Genomic DNA, 20,594 nt, shown 5'->3' with positions numbered 1-20,594 from the left:
GGACATCTTGTGATAAATATACATGAAGAACGCAGTTGGACTCATGCGGTGTATTAATAACACGAGACGCACGTCATATTGCGCACTAACCGGAAAAGGTACCTAAAAAAGTTGGAGCAGGAAGAAGGCTGGACGCCGCCCATGCAGTACCTAACCAAGGCAGACAGCAGCTTTTAACAGAAACTCTTCCAGTCGGATACAGAGGGAAATGCTGCTGTGATTGTTTGACCAGTGTGTAGCTTTTGGCATCAGTGTCGTGTCTACATGGTTTATTGAAAGAAGAAGTGAAATCCAATACAGCGTCAACACTAGTTGTGTATTTTTTGTACTCAATACTGCATATATTGCAGTATGTAATTTGACCCACATGCATCTCCAGTGAGCTTTTGTTTTCCACCTTTTTGTTTGTCTGACACACAGTGGATGCAGAGTCTTTTTATTCCAGCCAGTCTTTCCTTTTCAGCGTGGCACCAAGCCATGTGAAGGGAAGATGACACAACTCCTCAGGCCTCCAGTGGATCCCCACATGTTCTCTAGGCTTTTACTGCCATGGAAACCGTTTTGTTACAGTTCATCAAATTGGTGTGTTCCTCTGTCGTTGTCGTATTGTGCCACCTGGCACCTTTCACAAAGCTTTCCCATCGGTATTACCAATCTCCATTTGGCATGGTGCATGGACCCATGAAATATTAGTCCACACTGCTGTGCAGATATTTCCGCTTTTGTCAACATTGTGAGTGTTGCGCATCTGTCATTATAGTATACGAAATTAAATTAGCTTTGTTGGGACTAGACAGAGTCATGTGCAGCATCACAGCATATAAACTGTGATGAGTGTGTTTTATAATTTGAAGTAAATCTATGAGACTTCTGAAAAACAAGTGAAGGTACCACTGCGATAGATGCTACTAACCCGGCCAAATACGTTATGACAAGAATGCAAAAAATTTGAGTACAGCGAATGCTGCACAGGAGCGATGCTGTAAGCATGAGCTGATGAAGCCTGCTCGGTTGAGATGCAAAACGTCTTCTAATACAACCTGAACAGTCCAGTTGCGATTGATTCAGTGCCCTGACAATACAATGACCTCATGATGATGGCATCTAGCCGGCTGGATGTGGTCCGCCGGCCACTGGCCGCCAGTTGACATTCTGTTCTAGTCTATACAGTGTAGCATGTCATTGTACGTCATTAAACCATCGTGCATATTCGTTTATATTGCTTCATCTTGGTAGATATTTTGAACTGGCGAGACATCTTTCTCAGAACAAATTTGTTCTCCTTGACCTATCAAATTGTGCTCGCTAAATATGCTCATAGCTTGCCTTGAATCAATATGAAGTCATGCAAATAGTAAGTTCTATAATTAGCAGTATATTAGTTCTGAAGGCCTGTTAAGTACATGCTTAATGTTCAGTAGGGTTTGACCAATCTGCTTGGACCAATGCTACCAGATCATTGAAGGAAATGAGTATAAAGTGTATGAATCATTATCAGAAAGATTGTCTTCTTGGCATACCTTAACAAAAACAAAACAATGGTAGGGGAAATATAGTAGGGTCATAGCTCACTAGCTCTCCATCACGCTGAGTCTGGGCTCCGCTCACCTTCAAAGATAATTTTATCCATTTAATAGCTTGAGCAGAATCAGGAGATTACCCTCTCCTTTAATGGTGAAAAATGACTAAGATATGAAAAGAAATGTATCACCACCCCGATTGCATTAGCAGTTCATTGTGTATGATTAGCCTCCGGGGGCTAGAGGGTCGCTGGTTCAAATTCTCTCTGCACACCAAAACATGGGACTGTTTTCTGGACAATATTATACTGCATTTGTGTGAAACCCAACATGTTTTTATTAGTGCATGGCTATAGGAGGGCTATCCAGGATTCACTTTGATGCATTTTGTACATTAACGATGCTAAAACCGATCCAATGTTGGTGAAAGATACATTGACATCTTGCCTTTTGTTTTATAGGTGTCAGAGCAAATAGTAATATCAACACTGCAATCTTATTAATATTGATTTTATACAAATGTTCAGACTATCCTCTCTCTGCTTATCTCTGTGCATGTGTTTTTGTGGCTAATGTGCATGTATCATGTTCAATTATGGATAACACAAATAGCATGATCACTACAGAACTTCTAAAGTGTGCTATCATTCTTGGGCTTGACTTTTGCACCACCGTTAATTTCTTTTTAGCTCCAGTTTGCGCTGCAGTTTTCTATATTAGAGGATAGTTGTTTTTTTTTTTTATGGGAGCCTAATAGGTGGTTGCGGAATGCAGCCCGTTGCAAATGCACCGCTTTCACTGCTGTGTAAGCAGAATGTTGCGTGATTTGGATGCTGTAACATGGTGAATTGGTTGTATCATTTAAGCATGCCAGCTTACACATTTTCTTCATACCAGTGACCCACATTTTTCAACTCTTTATAGTACCAAATGTTGCAGGGAAAGATGTCCACCATGATTTGAAATCGCCTACATACCATCAAGGTCTTTTGGAGAGTGATGAAGCGTAGCTAAAACACATGGCTTTGTTGGGCTTGAATGAGAAATGCCAGGCATGCCTTCAGTCACGGTCATTTGCATTTCGGCTTATTGCTAGCCTACAGATAAAACCGAATGAGGTAGGCCGGGAAGCCAATCATGAAAAACAAACATGAATCCTATCAACAGGATAGCTTTCTTGCATTGCTACATCCCATGTCTTCCTGTCTCATGATTGCTGGAGGAGGTTTACAAGGGTTAATGTGTTTTGGCAAAGTATGAACACCTTTTTATAGCTATACCTTTTTAATTATTGATGCTCGTATGGTCTGCCTTGATAGTACAACTTTATTTCTACTGCACAGTACAGTGGAACCTAGGTGCAACAGCACTCATCTGTAAAATTAGATTTGTTTCAGGTATACAGGTGTTGTGGTCCTCTGCTTTGCCTCTCAAATGATCTCCACCTCTTTCTCTCATCACATGGCAATGACCTTGTTTTTTACTTAGGTCTAATAATAAAGCTATGCCTTTTATATATAAACAAAAAAAATCACTGCACCATTAGCGGTTGACAGAGAATGCTTTGGCTGGTAAGTTTATCATGAAACACTAGTACTCCTTTGTACTAGTACTCCACCTTGCCCTTGTCATTCGCCCTTTTTGTTTTTATGAATCTCAAGGTTGTTCTGTCGTACCGATTTGTTGTTGTCTCGTTCTTAGAGGTGTGCATGTGTGGGGAAAACACTGATGCGAGTATTTGAGTAAGAGTTGTCCAGCTGAAATTTAATTTCCTCTCCTTTGGCCTGACATATTGCTGTTATTACTGCCGATGCACTGTTCCCCAGTGAAAGTTGAAACATTGGTTGCCCTCCCTCTGAGAACCTGTTGGAATTTTAACAGAATTACCGGTTTACACGGCTAACGTGTACAAGATGAGCGCTGCCCTCGCCGCGGGCCTGCCATCCTCGCAGCACCACAAAGTATTTTTCACTTGGAAATAGGTCAGGAAGTGGAATGTTTTTGACACAAGAACCTCATACAGTACATTTCCAATATTTAGTTCCTCTATACTTGTGTCCTCCACCTCCTACAATAGGTTCATTATTATTTCTCTTCCAGCCATGTTCAGTTTCCCTCCTTCCACCCCGGGGTATTGCTATGCATACGTCTGGTGCTCGTCATGGCACAGAAAACTCTGTTGTCTGTCCCAGTGGATTTGCTAGTGTCTGCGAAAGAGAATTGAAACTCCTTTCATTGTTTACTTTTTCCCTTTACTCTCCTTAGCTTTTTAGTTTGTTTTTTTTAAGGTTTTCTGTTTAGATTTTTTTTTTTCTTGTAGCTAGAAGCCGTCTTTGTGGCTCCACCTGGACTTCATTTCTCCATATTTTCATGCTGCTTTCAAGACCTAGACGGTGGGTGTGTTTGTGGAGGTAGATGTGGCGGGGGGGTTGGACATAATTGTGGTCTTTTGCCCTTTGTTGACACAGCAGGTGTTGATTTGACTCCACACTGGCCGCTTTGTTTGGTCCGTCTTGGTCCTAGGAAGGCAGACTGGCTTTGTGTGGGTGAAAACTGCTTGCTTTGACTTCTCTGTGTAGCAAGGTTAATTCACTGACCGTGTTTTTAAATGTACAGTCGTCCCTCGCCACTTTGCCGTTTGAATTTCGCGGCTTCTCTCTATTACGTTTTTTCAAAAATATATTAATTAATAAATCATACTGTTTCATGGTTGAATATGCCTATTATTAGTCATACCATATGCACATTTAAGCTAATGTTACTTATTTCCTGCCTGAATTAAGTATTTTCAAACATAAAAATGGCTAAATGAACTATATGCAAATGTAGGCATTCAAAGACAAAGAATGTCCGGAACACAAGACGTGATCGCCGGAACAACAGGCTTTTTTTGCAGGTTTTAAATTACCTCCAGACAGGCACAATATCCAAAAAAATAAAAAATACTGTTGCGGCCGTACCCTGCAGCAAGCTGAAACTCAACTCTGAACCCCTGACGTCACTTCCTGTTCGCCACTCAGGATTCAATATTAATAAATGGCATATTTTCATACTTTCAGCATAGAAAACTTGTTCATGACCTTGTAAATACAATTTTTACCATCATTACAGCCCTTTTAGACATGAAATGACGCCCCTTTACACTTGTATTACCCAATTAAGTTGACATAATAGAAAATAAGCCATTTAATATCAGAGACTCACACGTTAGCATTGACAGCATACTCCCTGGTGGATATTGTTTCATCAGTGTAATGTTACTGACACCTAGAGACCAGTGTAGAATGCTGCTGTTTGTGGTTGAGGCAGTGAAGCTAGCCTCACTATTTGAGAAGCACTGGGTCAAGGAAAGTCTAATGATGCACTTCAAACGCTTCATTAACAAGCAGAGACCACATGCACTGAACATTTTACACAGGAGCTGCTGTCAGCCACTCTCTACACTGCTAAACTGCTGCTAGCACTCAGCTAACAGTAAACTCAAGCCAACAGACGTCACTTCCCAGGCCTCGCTTCGTAAACGCACACAGATACGATATTACACTTCATACCACGTCTTTTGAATGCCTTATATTTGTATTTTCCCTCATTTAGCCATTTTTATGCTTGAAAATGCTTAATTTTGGTCATTAATACAGGCAATCCACTTAAATATGCATATTTTTAAAAAACTAATAGACAATTTTCAACCACAAAACAGATAATTTAATCATTAATAGATTTTTGAAAAACCTTGAGAGTGATGGCGTGATGTTCGAACCGTGATGTAGCGAGGGACAACTGTATTGGGTAAAACAAGTGCAAGGGTGACTCTAGGGTTGTTAGTTCATGTCTGGAGGGCTCAAAAATGTTAAAAACCATATGTAGAAGCTCATAAACAGGTTTTCTGTGCTATGACTATGAAAATATTCCTTTTAGAAATAAGGACTCAGATTTCACGAAAATTCACGTTCGGGTCTGCAACCATTTAAGACGCGATAGATGAAGAATTACTCTGTGTGTGTTTTAAAATGTTCTCTTGTACCCGAGCTGAACCCTCAACCCCTGACCAATCGCAACAGAGTGGGTGTGGTCAAGGGGAGCAGGCTGCGCAATCCAAGCAGTTTCGGCCAAGAAACCATGTACAGTATTTCATGAAGAGAAACCTACGATTGTGCCCCATTGGGATCTGATAAGAAGCCCCAGAATTGAGCAGGATGAGTTATTATTCATCATAAAAGTTATTTTAAATGAACTTGAGATGCATGTCCCCCATGACCAGGTAATCCTGTACTCCGGCGACAGGGCCTACGAGGACTACTATGCCCCCATGAAGGGTCGAGTCCACTTCAACTCTGCCGACCCCAAGAATGGCGACGCCTCCATCAACCTGACGGGCCTGAAATCGTCGGACTCGGGCACCTACCAGTGTAAAGTGAAGAAGGCCCCCGGCATTCGCAGCAGGAAGATGCTGCTGATCGTCATGGGTGAGTGAAACTACAGCACCCACGCAAACTACTGTTCATACCTGGGGCTTTCTTTTTTCCCCTCAGTGTATTCCCTCTCTCCATGCAAAAAAAAAATAAAAAAAAATCACACGCTCTTTGCCCCACTTGGCTGTTTGGATTTAATCCCTGCTAAAAATGAGCACATACCCTTCCCGGCGGCTGTACAGCATTGACCCCCTTGTGTTACAATTCTGTGTTCACCCACACTGATTGTCAAAAGTAATCACTGTTTAACTCAAGACTGAGGTCGTTATTTGTTACTTATCCCACGTAGCAGTAGTGATTAACAAGACCTTTTGAGTTTGGCAACAAAGTGTCTGCTCATACATGGTTGAAGTTCACGTGTAACAGTGTTACAAGTGTGAGTGATGTCATTGCACATTTTGCAGGTAAAACTGTACTGTACTGCGGAATCGAGAAAGTAGTCCCCACTCGGCACACTTTATTACACAGGGTGTTGTGGCTGACACATCCCAGTTGTATAAGTCAGATGATTCATTCGCTTGGCAAAAAGCACTCATGCACATTGGCCTTGCTGGTTGGTCCACTTACTAAATGTTGGAAGCAAAATACACCCCTCCTCCTTCGCCTGCTATTTGTGTATGGGGGGGAAAACATACAACCTACCTACACCACTTCTGTGAGATAAGCTCTGCATTGTGCTGTTATCAGAGGCCCGGTTATCTGAGCCGTCTCTATAGGCGGTGCAAGCTTCGGAAAATGGCTGCTGCTCTCCCACAGAAACGTGACTACACCGCTCCCACCAGTTCGACCAGAAATACTCAGCACTACCGTGTAGAGCCGCAGCTGATCTGAGAAATGTTGACAAAGCGCTAACGGAGGCTTTTACTGCTCATGTACGCCGTTTGTGAATTCACTGCTTCAGTTTTAACTTGAAATAAGCGTTTAAAAACATACATGTCTTGGCATTCCTGACTGACATTGTACCTGGTGTAAAAGGGTGTAAGGAAGTGTTTTGTAATATTATATAGGTGTAAAACCTGCAGTATAAAATGCATGTCAATAGCGCTGCAAAAATGTATGGACCATTATCCAATTAATAGACAACTATTTTGATATTCCATTCATGCTTTTGTTATTTTAAAATGTAAATATGCCCTGATTTAAGTCTAGTCTCTGATTTCATTTTGAATATTTTGAAATTTACTTAGTCGTCCATGAAAGCAGACCTATTATGTTTGTGTTTCAGGCAAAACAAAAGAAATTGACACACATCAGCTTTGACTTTGGAGGACAGAGATCAACATTTTTGCCTCTTTTCTGCTGCAGCGGACCAAACCACTAAGTGTATGTGTTTGGTTCATATTGATTTGGTCCGTTGAGGACAGATTATCCAAATCTGCAGCCAGAAAATATAATTTTAAAATATAATGAAACAAGAAAACTAACAAAAACAACAACAAAAATGGAAAAAAGAGCAGTCATTTTACGAGATATCAAAATAAAGTCATAATATTAAAAAAAAAAAAAAAAAACAGTTGTTTTACAAGCATAAAGTCTAAAAATAATTTTTGAAGCATAAAGTCAAAATATGAAACTCATTTTCAAGTTGTAATATTAGAAACAAAACATAGACTAAAGTTGACATTTTTGGAAAATGAAGTTGTGAAAAAATTGGACTATTACGAAAATAGTCAAACTATTAATTATTATTCTTAAAGTCACAATGTTCTTGAAAAAAATCAGTGATGAAATATTTGTAAAATTGAAAAGCAACAACAGCAAAAATGGAAAAATGAGCAGAGGAGGAAAAAGTCGTTAATAAGCTTTGTCTTCTAGAACACAAAGTGAGATGCAGGCTGTTTTGTCTTTCAATGCTCGCTGGGAAAAGCTTTTTACATCCCTGGTCTCGGGCCTATCCGATGACTCGAGTAATCTAAAGCAGCAAGCTTCAGATTGATCGACTAAGAAAGTAGGAGGTACTCGCAGCCCTACCTACTGTATCATTAAGACTAAAAGCAGCTCACGTTTGGGTGTACCGTAGACCCCCCACTTCAAAAACAAAGATAATAGGTCCGCTTTCACAGATGACTAAGGAAATGAAAAACTAGTGGCCTGAGCTGCAACGTCGAGGTTGTGCTGTATTTATTTCGCAAGATTTTGTAGGCCGACTGTCCTGAAACAGCAAAACATATGATATCTGCAGTGCTACAGTATTCGCAGTGCGCCTACTGGTCCTCGTGCCCTTGGATTTACCGTAGTTAGAAGCCACAGCGGCGAAGGCGAAGCACATCAGCTAAATGCGACCCAGCTCTGATCGTGGTTAATATGCTGGCATCTCCAGCTGTAGTGCATGTGACAGAGAGCGAGAAGAGGAAGGATAGCTGGAGGCTACATCTCTGACAGGCTGCTAGCTATTGACCCCAGGGCCGGGGGATGTTCTTAGCAAAGACGCATTGACAAGGAGAGGCGAGGACAACTTGCTGCCTGCTCTGCATTTTACCTTCAGGTTGATCTTGTCACAGGGCGGATGGTCCCGGGAACACAAACACACGTCTTTGCTAATATATGCAGCAGGCGTTGCTTTACCCTGTCACATGTGCTGCTGCATTCAGGAATAACACACATGCTGGCACCGTGAGGGCAAACGCTCTCCCGTGTTCAGGTGCTGTACAGGAGGAAGCATCCCTCGTTGGCTTGCAGCTGGACAATGAAGTTAAGAGGACAAGAGTTGTCACCTGCATCTCAGCACTGCATGTCAGCGACACTCTCCATTGTTTATTTTCTCTGACGACGTCTCTTCCTACACACACGGTTGAGTAAAGGTTCATTTTGAAGCTTTCATCTCACAGAAAGTCATAGAAATACAGCTGAAGTCAGATGTCAGACCTTAAGTCACAGAATGCGCATGGTTGTCGTGACGTTTCCGTTTTTCACAGTTTCACAAAGATGTCAACCACTGTCAAAAGTATAAGAAAAACAACACTGAAGTAGTCTTTGATGGCGAATGACATCCACGTTGTGGTGCTCAAGCGCAGCTTAATTGATGTGATGATAAGTGATAAGTGATGATACGTAAGATGACGCTTTTTTTAATAGATGCAAATGTGAATAATTATGAATTAATGTATAAATGTCAATGATGGGTTGTTAAGTAATCTAATGCGGGCGCGGGATAAATTCCTAAATAAGCACAGCACCTGAGGGACCACCGCTGTTACAGAATATGGTGGAACCTCGGGTACGTCAGGTACGTCCTGGTTAGCGTGTTTCTAGTTAGTGTACCATATGGCTATGTTACAATATGGCAAGCATCGTGTCGTGTTATTAAAAACACTGCGTGAGCCCAATTGTTGTAACACAAAACATCCTTGTTAGCAGCTTGTTAGCTTGCTAATACTTGGAAACAGGGCTACAACCACAACAGTGCTTTCACTGTTTTGTTTTGTATATAAATAACATAATACCAACCAGATCTGCTGCCACACCATTTGGACAAACTACCACTGCTCTATGCAGCACTTAGAATGATTTATTGCATTTCTCATCTTTTGAAAATATCACATTTTTATCACAAAGGTGAAACATATATAGGCTGTTTATTTATTCTTTATCTCTCCAGCCTCTGTCACCATCTTCAACCTCATCTCACAAACAAATAAATCTGCTGGTTAGATGGTCCACAGCCTTTTGACGTGACCACTTTCACCCTTTTAAAGGATGTGTTTAGAATGCCATCACTCCCTGACATTTATCGTGTGTAGTCTACTTGTGTGTGTGTGTGTGTGTGTGTGTGTGTGTGTGTGTGTGTGTGTGTGTGTGTGTGTGCGCACACAGGAGCACAGCCTTGGCCTCCATCGCACTACCATCTGTCCATCAGCACTCCCTCATTTATTATTATTATTATTATTTTTACTGTCTGCCCTGATCCAGTGTGTGTTTATGATATTACTGGGAGCCCTCAGCACCGTCAGTCTACTGTTCAGCCTGGCAGCGAGGCGCTGCTCTTCAGCATGACACCGGGTTCTCATCTGGAGAGCAACATTCCTTGCTCTTGTTTGAACACATTACCACACCGTGATGTCCACTCTGTCAGAGAACGCGGCACAAGCTCGGTTTTTGGCAAGTTTTTTCTCTCTCTTTCTCTCCCCACCCCCACGCCTGGCTAACGGTGTGTCTGGGTTTCACTGGAGTGGGTCTGCTTTTAATTTGGAGCGGTATTTGTTTTTGAATTCCCCATCTCATCTCCTGCCAGCACTCAGAACTGACCGAAGAGGGTTTGCACACATTCCACTCTAGAATGGAAAGCTGTGCCTCTATCCTAAACCCTGACAAGTGCGCACGCGCATTTGAGTGTCCAATATCGCATGGTTTCCTTTCTTCATCTTCATTATGCTGAGTGACAGCCTCTGTAATGACAGCTGCTGTATCAATTACTCTGATTACTCTTATTATGCTGATTTGGAAAACAATTTGTAAGAATTTCACAATACAGACCCTCCCTTTTCTCCCCAGTGAAGCCATCCAAGCCCAGGTGCTATGCAGAAGGACCCACACAGGACGGCAAAGACATCCTTTTAAGGTGCGCGTCCAACGAGGGCACCAAACCCATGCAATACAGCTGGGAGAAGACCAGTGACAACAAGGTGCTGCCTGCTTCCGCTCTGATGGGTAATGACTCTTTCACAAACAACATTCAAAATGTCGAAATCACATTCACACCTTTTAGTTCCTGTTGCACCTGTGTTTCTGTAATGGTCTGTCATTTGCCCTTGCTGCAGACCCCATGGGAGGCACCATGAATGTGAGGAACGCATCTGGTAAAGCATCTGGCACATACCGCTGCACTGCCAGCAACCGGGTTGGCACTGAGGAGTGTATCCTGTATCTCAATGTGACACCTCGTGAGTATCCTGCGAAAGTCCTATTATGTACTACTGTATATCTATGCTCAACACTTTCACACCGAGCACAATATTGCACGTTGAACAATGAAATAAAACACATCTGCAGTACTGAATAACTTGATTTAATTTCTGTTTGTTGTTTGAAAATGGTGTCTATATCAAGTACGGTCACGACACTAATATTAATTTTCACAAAGTCTGCTGCCTCAGTTTTTGTTACGACAATTTGCATATACTCCAGAATGTTATGAAGAGCGAAAAGATGATTTTGCAGTTAATTGCAAAGGCTCTTTTTGTCATGAAAATTAACTTTGTCCCAACAAAACATTTCCACTGCATTACAGCCCTGCCACAAAAGCTGACATCATGTTAGTGACTGACTGGATAACATACAGTAGGTGAGAGTGTTGGCAAGGACCAAGGCTGGAGATGCCTCTGTCATCCAGATTGAGTGGGAATAACAGACTGGAAGCTTTAAAAAAACAGGGTGGTGCTTGAAATTGTTGTTTTCCCTCTGTTAACCATGGTTACCTGCAAGGAAACACGTGCGGTCATCATTACTGAGCACAAAAAGGTCTTCCCAGGCAAGGATAGTGCTGCTGTAGGGTGGCACCTAAACCAAACATTTCTCAGCTCATTAAGAACTTCAAGGAGAGACGTTCAATGACTACGAAGAAGGCTTCAGGGCGCCCAAGAAAGTACCGCAAGCGTCTGAATTTTGGCCAAAGTTGATTTAGCTGCGGGATCGGGCCACCACCGGTGCAGCGCTTGCTCAGGAACGGTAGCTGGCAGGCGTGAGGGCATATGCTCGCACAGTGAGGCAAAGGCTCTTGGAAGACGGCCTGGTGTCGAGAAAGGTGCATAGAAGCCACTTCTCTCCAGGAAAAACATCAGGGACAGTCTGGTATTCTCGGGTAAAACCATTTTCTCTTATATATCCCCTTTCTGATTGTTTGGGGCATCCAGAAAAGAGCTGTTCCAGAGATGAAAAAGGCTACCACCAGGTCCTGCGTCACGCCAGCGGTAAAGCATCCTGAAATCACTCATGTGTGGGGTTACTTCTCAGCCAAGGGAGTGGGCTGACTCACAATTTTGCCTAAGAGCACAGCAATGAATAAAGAATGGTACCAAAACAGCCTCCAAAAGCAACTTCTCCCAACCATTTAAGAACAGTTTAGTGGCGAACAATGCCTTTTCCAAATGCAGAAGTGATAACTAAGTGGCCTGGGGAACAACACAGTAACAGCTGACAAAAAGATCTAAAAACACGGAAGCAGCAAACTTTGTGAAAAGCAATAATTGTGTCATTCTCAAAACTTTTGGCCATGACTGTACAAGCGTACGGATCTACTACTAGAACATATCAACGTATCGGATTGATATTGGCCAATGTTGCAGTAGGGGCCGTCGCTTAGTCCTTACCAAACCTTTCAACTCTTTCTCTTTCGCTGTGCTCAGCTCCCAATACTGCTGGCATCATCGCAGGAGCCATAATTGCTGTGCTGCTGATGCTCATCGTTATTGCCATCATCATCTTCTGCTGTTGCCGCGCCCGACACAGGAAGAAGTATGAGAAAGAAATCTGCAACGAGATAAGGTACCCGCACTTAAACGGAGTCGATTTAATGAATGCCTGTATGTAGACGGTGTATATGGTGAGAGGCACTTTAGCTTGCTTAAATGACGAGGGTCTTTAATTGGGCAAGCACTGAACTTTCAGTGAGCTTGTCACAGAGTCAAATGAACAGACGGAACAATCGGGGTGCACATGTAACAGGTAAGTAAACACACATCGGGGGACTACTTGTGTAACTAGGTTAACTGTAAACACCTACCACTCCTGTCGTTGGTAGTGCTTCTGGCTTCCCGGCATGCTTTGTGGCAATTGGTTTGGAAAGAGTTGCTAAAGTTGCATGTTAGCGTGAACCTAGTTGTTATTTAGTATCGTCCACTACTAGTAGTAGGAGTACTAGTAGTAGTAGTAGTAGCAGTAGTAGTTACCCTTTGTGTGTGTTGCCTACATGTTTCTGTAGCATTATTTCCATTACGACACCGTGAGTGGGGCTGTTATGTTGAGTAATGACCTCCTGTTTGTTGACGAATCGGACGGCTACGGACGGGTAATCTCATGTGTTTCTGCATCCCTGAAATCTTCACTTGTGTACTGCAACTCTACTGTAGCATTTGTCACATTACATGTGACGTGCAGTTTGTCTTCAGTTATGCTACATGGTTGCGTTGCCATCTTACTTACAAACTAGCAGCCCCTAATTAAGCATGTGCGACACCTACACATTTCCAACACACACGAATGCATAGAAACAGAAAATGTTATTTTTCTCCATCGGCGTTCCTTTTTTTTTTTTTTTTTTTACTGCTCTTCAGCTAAACAGCTGTGGTAATCAGTTTGAAAGCTTTGTTTGCTCTGTGGATCCTGTGTCATGTCTGCTGTCGCTCGCTCTTCATCCCCCCCCGCCCCTTCACCATCCACCTCTTCATCCGGCCCTGGGGCTCTACGCAACCAGCGGCCTTTCTATCACTCTAGTGCTGACTGAATCTGTCTAAGACCACAATGTGACACTGCTCACGCTGTTGGACAAAGAGGATTAGACCACCGGTCCTGTCTAGAGCACAGGCGCACATTTGCTGAAATACCACCCCGTGATGCAACGGACAACACAAGCTCTGGCCCCTCCGGCTCTTGTTTGGTCGAGCATTTAACCGGATTATTGCTGCTTATTAGCTGTTAATGTGGCTGCAGAGGGAGTAGAGGGCATTGCTGTGCTTGGTCACTGGCCTCGCACTCCACAGGCTATTAGAGTCCGCTTGGCTAAGCAGTGCAGACGGTTCCCCCGGCCAAACGTACTCACCAACTAATTATTCAATCAATGAGTTCTTCTTTGTCTTGACTAAAACAAAAAAATAACCGTGCAGTCACACACGTGCACTTGCACTGAAAAGAACGACACCAGCCGAGCCGAGAAACGGTTTCAGGTAAAAGGTGAAGTTGGGCAAAATGGACTCAAAGATAAAATATCAACGTTAAGGATGCACTAAAGTCTTTTTGTGCATAGTTGTATAACACAGGGGTGTCCAAAGTGTGGTGCGGGGGTCATTTGCGGCTTGTGGCTGTTTTTATTGGGCCACGGCACATCCTAAAAATTTGATTTAACAAGAAAAAGAAAAACAGTATAAATGGAAGAATCAGCAGTACTTTTACAAAAATAAAGTCAGAATATTAAGAGAAAAAAGTTTATTCGTAATATTACAAGGAAAAATAACGTCGTTTTGGTAGCATAAAGTTGAAATATTAAAGTCGCGATACAGTTGTAAACAAATCAAGTTGTCATTTTTGCAAAATTTGTTTGCAGAAAAAGTTCAAATGTTAGGGTCAAAATATTATGGGAATGAAGTCATAATTAAGAGCAGCCAATTTACGAGAAGAAAGTTGAAATAGTTAGTAAAATTTCACAAAACAGCAGAAATGGAAACAAAATTCCACAAAACAGTTGCAAGATTATGGGAATAAACTCGTATTATGAGGGAAAAATTCTGTCATTTTAGTAGCATCAACGTAAAAATATTAAAGAAAAAAGTTGTGATATTCTGAAAAACAAAACTAAGTTATAATTTTTGGAAAATTGGGTTGGTGAAAAAGTTATAATATTATGGCAATAAAGTCAACATATTATGGGATTAAAGTCATAACATCAACAAAAGAAAATTCATGAAGGTTATTTAAGACGAAAGTTTAAATATTTGGAAAATTAAAAAAAAAATGGGGAAAAGAGCAAAGGCTGATGTTCATAGTAATAATACACTTTCTCCCCTTCATGACAAAGCTGAGATATCGATATATTGAAACATGCAGTACATCACTTGTTAGCATGGCTACTCTACACGTATACTCGTACTCATCATTGACTCTACAGTATGTGGCCCTCACCGGAAAAAGTTTGGACACCCCAGGTTTCACAATAAATGCTTTGTTTACTAAAGATTGCCGGGGGGGGGGGCAAAAAGAAAAGACAGTCAAACCTAAAGCCCGTAAGTCAAACACAAAAAGAAGTTATGATTCATCAACAATCAAATTATTTTCAACAAGCTCATCCATGACTTAGTTATGCCCCGCCCTAGGTGCCGTCAGTCGGTCGTTGGCGGCAGATGACACGCACGGCATGTGCAGAAACAAACATGCTAATGTTAGCAAACTTTGCTCCTTGGCGGTTTTTAAGACTGAATTTGTGTAGCGCTGACACTGCCTGAAAGCAAGGAATACTGGTTTGTCTCCTTTGAGCACCAACCTGTGTAAGATTTCAATCAGATGCAACAATGCCTGCGGACATTTTGGGAAGTTTTCTCCAACTCATCCCAAAGGTGGCTCTCGCTCTCGGTAGCGGCAGGTATGGGAAATGATTGTGCCTGGATGCAATCATGAGGTTCATGGTAACTAATCTGCATTGGGGCGTTGACTGTAATTCAAGGGTTTGGAAGCTGTGGAGGTTACGTGGATGCTGCGTGACTACCCACGTATAGCAAATTGGGACGCCCGTAAAAATCCAATCTGATAAAGGCCGGGTTATGGTGCTGCACTGAGGCGTCAGCATGCCTTGTGTTTGTGTTGATCACACCGTCAGTGAGGTGGTAGTTCTTTTGTGCTGCGTGAGGGAGTGTTTGCTAAGCTGCTACAGTGATCCCTGGCCACTTCTCGCTTAAAATTTCACGTCTTCAAACTATCATGGTTTTTCAAAAATATAATAATAAATTATGCTTGTGGTTGAACATGGCCTGTTATTAGTCAAAAATATGCATATTTTACTTATTCTTTGCCCAAATTAAGCGTTTTCAAGTATAAAAATGGCAAAATGAACTAAATTACAAATATAAGGCATTCAAGAGACGCATTCAATGTGAATGAATGTAGTATTCTGCACTGGTCAGTAATTTTACTGTAATGTTCAATGAGACACACAAGCCGGAACAACAGGCTTTCTACAGGCTCTAATAAAAATCCCTCAGAAAAACACGGGCCACCGTTGCGGCTGTAACCCACGGCCAGCTAAAACTCCGAACCACCAACGTGTCACTTCCTGTCCGCCCGCCGCTCTGCTCCCCGTAGCGCCGGAACACATATACAGCAACTCACACCGGTGCAAGTTTTGTTTTCTGTCTTGTCTACTATATTGAGTAATACGAGGGTACAGGTAACCATAGGGGTGTTATTTCATGTCTAGAGGGCTCTAATAATGTTAAGTACCGTATTTAGAAGGTCGTAAAAAGGTCTTATAACTATGAAAATATGTTGTATTATGATGTGCTTATGTGTTATGCTGATACTTTATGCTTTATTACACATTTAGAAATGATTACAGACTTTGGGTGAATGAGTTGGGTTTTCTGGGGGGGAAAAAGGTCTATTTTTGGAGAGAAAAAGCACATTTGTTGCGTGTTTTCATCACAAATCCGCAAATTTGCGGGATCATGAAATCTGAATGTACATGTGGCGTGTGTCTGGCTGGTGACCAGTCCAGGGTGTACCCCACCTCTTGCCCAAAGTCAGCTTGGGCAGCCTCAAGCTCATCCGTGATGTCAATGAGGACAAGCGCTACCGGACATGGATGGGTGGCTGGTTTTCAAAATGTCCTTTCTCACTTTATAAACTGCTGGTTTATGGCACTCTCTGTCTTGCTTCATGTTTTTAAAATGTGCTGTTCACTCTTGTGTCCCCTCAGGGAGGACGTGCCCCCGCCCAAGAGTCGCGTTTCGACGGCACGCAGCTTCACCGTGGGTAGCCAGCGCTCTTCCCTGGGCTCCATGTCACCTTCCAACCTGCACGAGTACGCCCTGAAGCCCCAGTATGACAAGATCCCCTCGTCGGAAGAGGACAGACCTCCGAGCCACACCCCTAGGCCCCCGCCCACCGCTCCCAGGATGGCGGGGCCCAACCTCAGTCGCATGGGGGCCATCCCCGTCATGATCCCTGCCCAAAACCGGGACGGCTCCATTGTTTAACACAGCCTCTTCTTGCAAAGGGACCGTATAAAAAAGGGGTAGCGTAGAGATGAAGACAAAGCTGGAGCTGGGACAGGCTGACTGGCCTGACTTACATACGAGACCTTACGGCTATGAAGACCTTACTGCTGTGGTGCTGAGAAGACAACATGGGTTTTACCGAAGTCACACCAGAGCACATAGACTTTTTTTTTTATCAATCACAAATAGTTGGCCCATGATTTAAAGATACTGTACGTGTCTGTACAGCGGTATGCCTCTATGTGTATATACAGTAGAACTACAGTACATCTGAATGTGTGGTGGGATGTGCAGCTAAGCCCCAAATTATTCACAACCCGGCCTAAGTTGGAGCTCAAGCGCTTTTCTGAACGGGTATCTCACCATCGCAAGGATTCAGACAGGATGTACTCGGACGCAAGCGGCCGCCGAGCTTAGAGAGTCATCAGCAGGTTGCAACGCAAATAAAAAGAAAGACGCAGCATATTGAAATATGAGTATCGCATTTTTATTCTTATTTTAAAAAAATCTCAAGGTCATATTATGATTTTAGTCCCATAATATTTTCACTTTTTTATGGTCGTATTACAACTTTTTCCCAACTTGTTTTATTTTTTGTCTCATGGTTCAGTTTTTTTTCTTTTGAGTTTTACATTTTATGCTGTTTGTTGTCTTAATATTATCACTTTCCTCTCTTAATATTTTTTCTGTATTCTTGTAAAATTGCTGCACTTTTTCCATTTTTTTAAATCTTTTTTTAGTTTTCATGTTTACCTGCATCTGTAGAAAGTGCCAAGGACCAACAAACAACAGCTGCGGGCGGTAAACGGCCCCTGGGAATAAAGTCATAATTACGAGAAGAGACTTCACAAGAAAGTTGAAATAGTTAGAAAATTAAAAAAAAAAAAAAAACAGCATCAGAACAAAAGACGTGTAATTTTATGAGAATAAAGTCCAAATATTAAGACACCAATAAGAAAAAAAAGGCCCAACTTAACAAGAATAAACTCATAATATCAGGAATGTTAGCATAGAGTTGAAATGGAAAATTTATGGAAAATTAGGTTGGGGGGGTGGAATATGGGAATGAAGTCGTCATATTACGAGAATAACATTTACGGGGAAAATGGAAATATATTACAAAGCTGAGAAGCACCTTTTCCTAGCATATCTTCAGTACGTGGGTTTACGCTAAATCCAAGTGGCAGCCTTTCGTGGAAAAAGTCTGGACACCCCTGCGTTAGTGGTTCGGTCCACAGAACATATCAGAGAAGAAGCAAAAATGTGTGTGATGATCTTGTTTTGCCAAAAACACAAAGATGACCGTTCTGCTTTCATGGATGACAAATGAAATTTTCAAAAAAAATCACATTTGAGATCCTGAAATCAGATATTTACGTTTTTAAAATAAAAAAAAAACAGTTGTCAAAAGGATTCATCCTCTGTCTCAGCAGCGTCATTGCCACTATTGTAGATTTATAGCTAAATAGATTGTTTTAGGAGCTACCGGGGGCTTTTACAAGGGCTTCCTAATCGTCAGGTCAGATCAGGGACGTGTATTTGAAGGAAAAACCAAAGTGGGGAACGACGTTCCTTAGCAATTCGTTGCGGTCTTTTGCATTCAACAACTAAAAAAATCACTTGAAAGTCCAAATGTGGTGGAGAGTTGGAATAATTCGGGGCTTCGCTGCACGTGTGTGTCTGAGTTTGGGAAACGTTTGGCGTATTTCTTTGTCTTTGAATGCCTGCATGATGCTGGGGTGCCTGCTTTTGTTTGGCGGCCCACTCTTGATGATGCTTGGCGAGCTGGGAACTCCATAAATCAACAGTCAATGAGAGGCACCGATCCTCATCCTATTTAGGTCGCCATGTTTTTCTTAAACCGTTGGGGCGTTGTCCAGTCTGGGGCAGGGTCTCCATCGGCTGGTTGGCGAGTGGGTGGTTCAAGCCCGCGCAGCCCCCGATTGGGTGGATTACTGCGTCTTGACCGAGTTTAAAAAACAAACGCCTGCTTCATCCCTCCCCTCCTCCAGAGCCCTTCACAGGAGGGGGCCAGCTGGACAACAAGGTTCACTGAGCAATGATTTGATTGTTTGACTGCCATGATGACCAGCGGGACACAATATTAGGAAAAACACAGCGCCAAGTGTTCATTTGTCATCTTGCAGAGGCACCCCCCCTCCTGTGAGGCCAGCACATGTAATCCTCCTTATGTGCAGTTGCATTCTTGATTAACCTTGTCTGCTCGCTCAATATGAAAGCTGTCACAGCCTCTGCAGCGCCAGTTGAAGTATTTTAACGAAGCAGATTAGGATGGGACGGACGCCATAAGATGACAGAAGGCTCGGGTTACCTGCGGGCTGGCCCATGAAAGTGTTCCTGCTCGCCTTATTCCGTTCCTCCTTTTGGCCTTATCCAGCCCTTTCACCCCCCACAGCCCTCACATCTGGCTTCTGTTGTGCCTTGTCGTTCCGCTCCGTAACGCGTCCGCAGCGACGTGGTCGTGTACGGAATATTCTAGAGCTGCAACTAACACTTATTTTTTCCGTCGATGAATCCGAAGCTCGTCGTTTGGATTAAAGACGCCGTCGGTTAGGCGCTGGACCGGGGGTGTCCAGACTTTTTCCACCGAGGGTCGCACATTGAAAAGTCAAAGGATGCGGGGGCCACTCTTGTGCAAAGACTTAGTTTTTTTATATTTGAAGAAAAAAGAACCGCCTGCGTCTCGGCTTTGTTGTCAGTGGCAAAGCGTGTTCTTTTTTATTTTTTTTTGCTTTTTTTTAAATCTCTACAAATACTTTTTTCTCGTATTATTTTGATTTTATTCTCATATTTTGACTTTGTCATTTTTTTTCCAACCTTATTTTCCAAAACTTGCAACTTTATTCTGTGTTGTTTGTCATATTTCTCCTGTAATATTTCAACTTTAGTGTGTTCTCTTAATATGATCACATTATCCCCAAATATTTTGTCTTTATTCTCATGAATGCTTTTTTCCATTCCCCCACCCCCCCCATATTTTGACTTCATGCTATTTTTTTCCTCTTAATATTATGACTTTATTCTGCTAATGTTTAATCTTTATTCTCCTTTTTCCATTGTTGCTGTTTTTATTTTAATTTTGTTGAAGGGTATATTACAATGTGTTGAGGGGGGAGGATACAGGAAAATAAAAATGTTTTTTAAAGCAAAACTGGATTCCAAAACAAACTGAAAGAGAATTGGGCAGTATTGGGTTGGGGGGGGGCGAGGACAGCCACGGTCCATGAATGGCCCCCGGGACTGCACTTTGGACACCCCTGCCCTAGACAAACCAAATCAATATGAAGCAAACACACTTATGATTAAGGAAATTAAAAAATATTCACATTTGAAATCACAGGAAAGCGATTAATCGAATACCAGAATAGTTGTGGATTAATTGGGCAATTGATTAACCGTGGATTAACTGTTGCAGCTCTATAATGTTCTCCCCGCCGCATTGACTCCACTCACGTCATGCAACTTACGCTGTCTTAAATGGAGTTCTTTTTTTTTGCATTTGCAGAAACTTCCAATACATATTTTATTTTTATTTTATTTGTATTTTTTTAAAGAAAGTCGTGCGTGTGTTTCGTCCAACAGTACCGTGTGTCTAATCCCGTGTTTTGTATGAGTGATTCTCTGCTGTGCTTGGCCACTTCATTCATTCTCGTGCAAAACGTGCG

General features: G+C 42.3%; 1 protein-coding gene and 1 long non-coding RNA gene across 2 annotated transcripts in view; one reads left to right on the top strand and one right to left on the bottom strand.

The window, feature by feature from the left end:
- The window catches only part of cxadr (CXADR Ig-like cell adhesion molecule), a 45,341-nt gene extending 25,261 nt beyond the window's left edge, over nt 1-20,080 (top strand). Inside the window, exons 3-7 of the mRNA XM_054754306.1 lie at nt 5,782-5,986; nt 10,484-10,639; nt 10,750-10,872; nt 12,334-12,472; nt 16,608-20,080. Of these exons, the coding sequence (XP_054610281.1) occupies nt 5,782-5,986; nt 10,484-10,639; nt 10,750-10,872; nt 12,334-12,472; nt 16,608-16,887 (903 nt within the window). The 3' untranslated portion in view covers nt 16,888-20,080. The remainder of the gene's footprint in view (nt 1-5,781; nt 5,987-10,483; nt 10,640-10,749; nt 10,873-12,333; nt 12,473-16,607) is intronic.
- Nucleotides 7,608-20,594, bottom strand: part of LOC129168719 (uncharacterized) — a 31,122-nt gene continuing 18,135 nt past the window's right edge. Inside the window, exon 3 of the long non-coding RNA XR_008566322.1 lies at nt 7,608-12,457. This is a non-coding gene — a long non-coding RNA (uncharacterized LOC129168719). The remainder of the gene's footprint in view (nt 12,458-20,594) is intronic.

The sequence above is a fragment of the Dunckerocampus dactyliophorus genome, chromosome 16 (assembly GCF_027744805.1).
Source record: "Dunckerocampus dactyliophorus isolate RoL2022-P2 chromosome 16, RoL_Ddac_1.1, whole genome shotgun sequence".
NCBI classification, from domain to species: domain Eukaryota; kingdom Metazoa; phylum Chordata; class Actinopteri; order Syngnathiformes; family Syngnathidae; genus Dunckerocampus; species Dunckerocampus dactyliophorus.
This window is presented reverse-complemented; position numbering and strand designations above follow the sequence as displayed.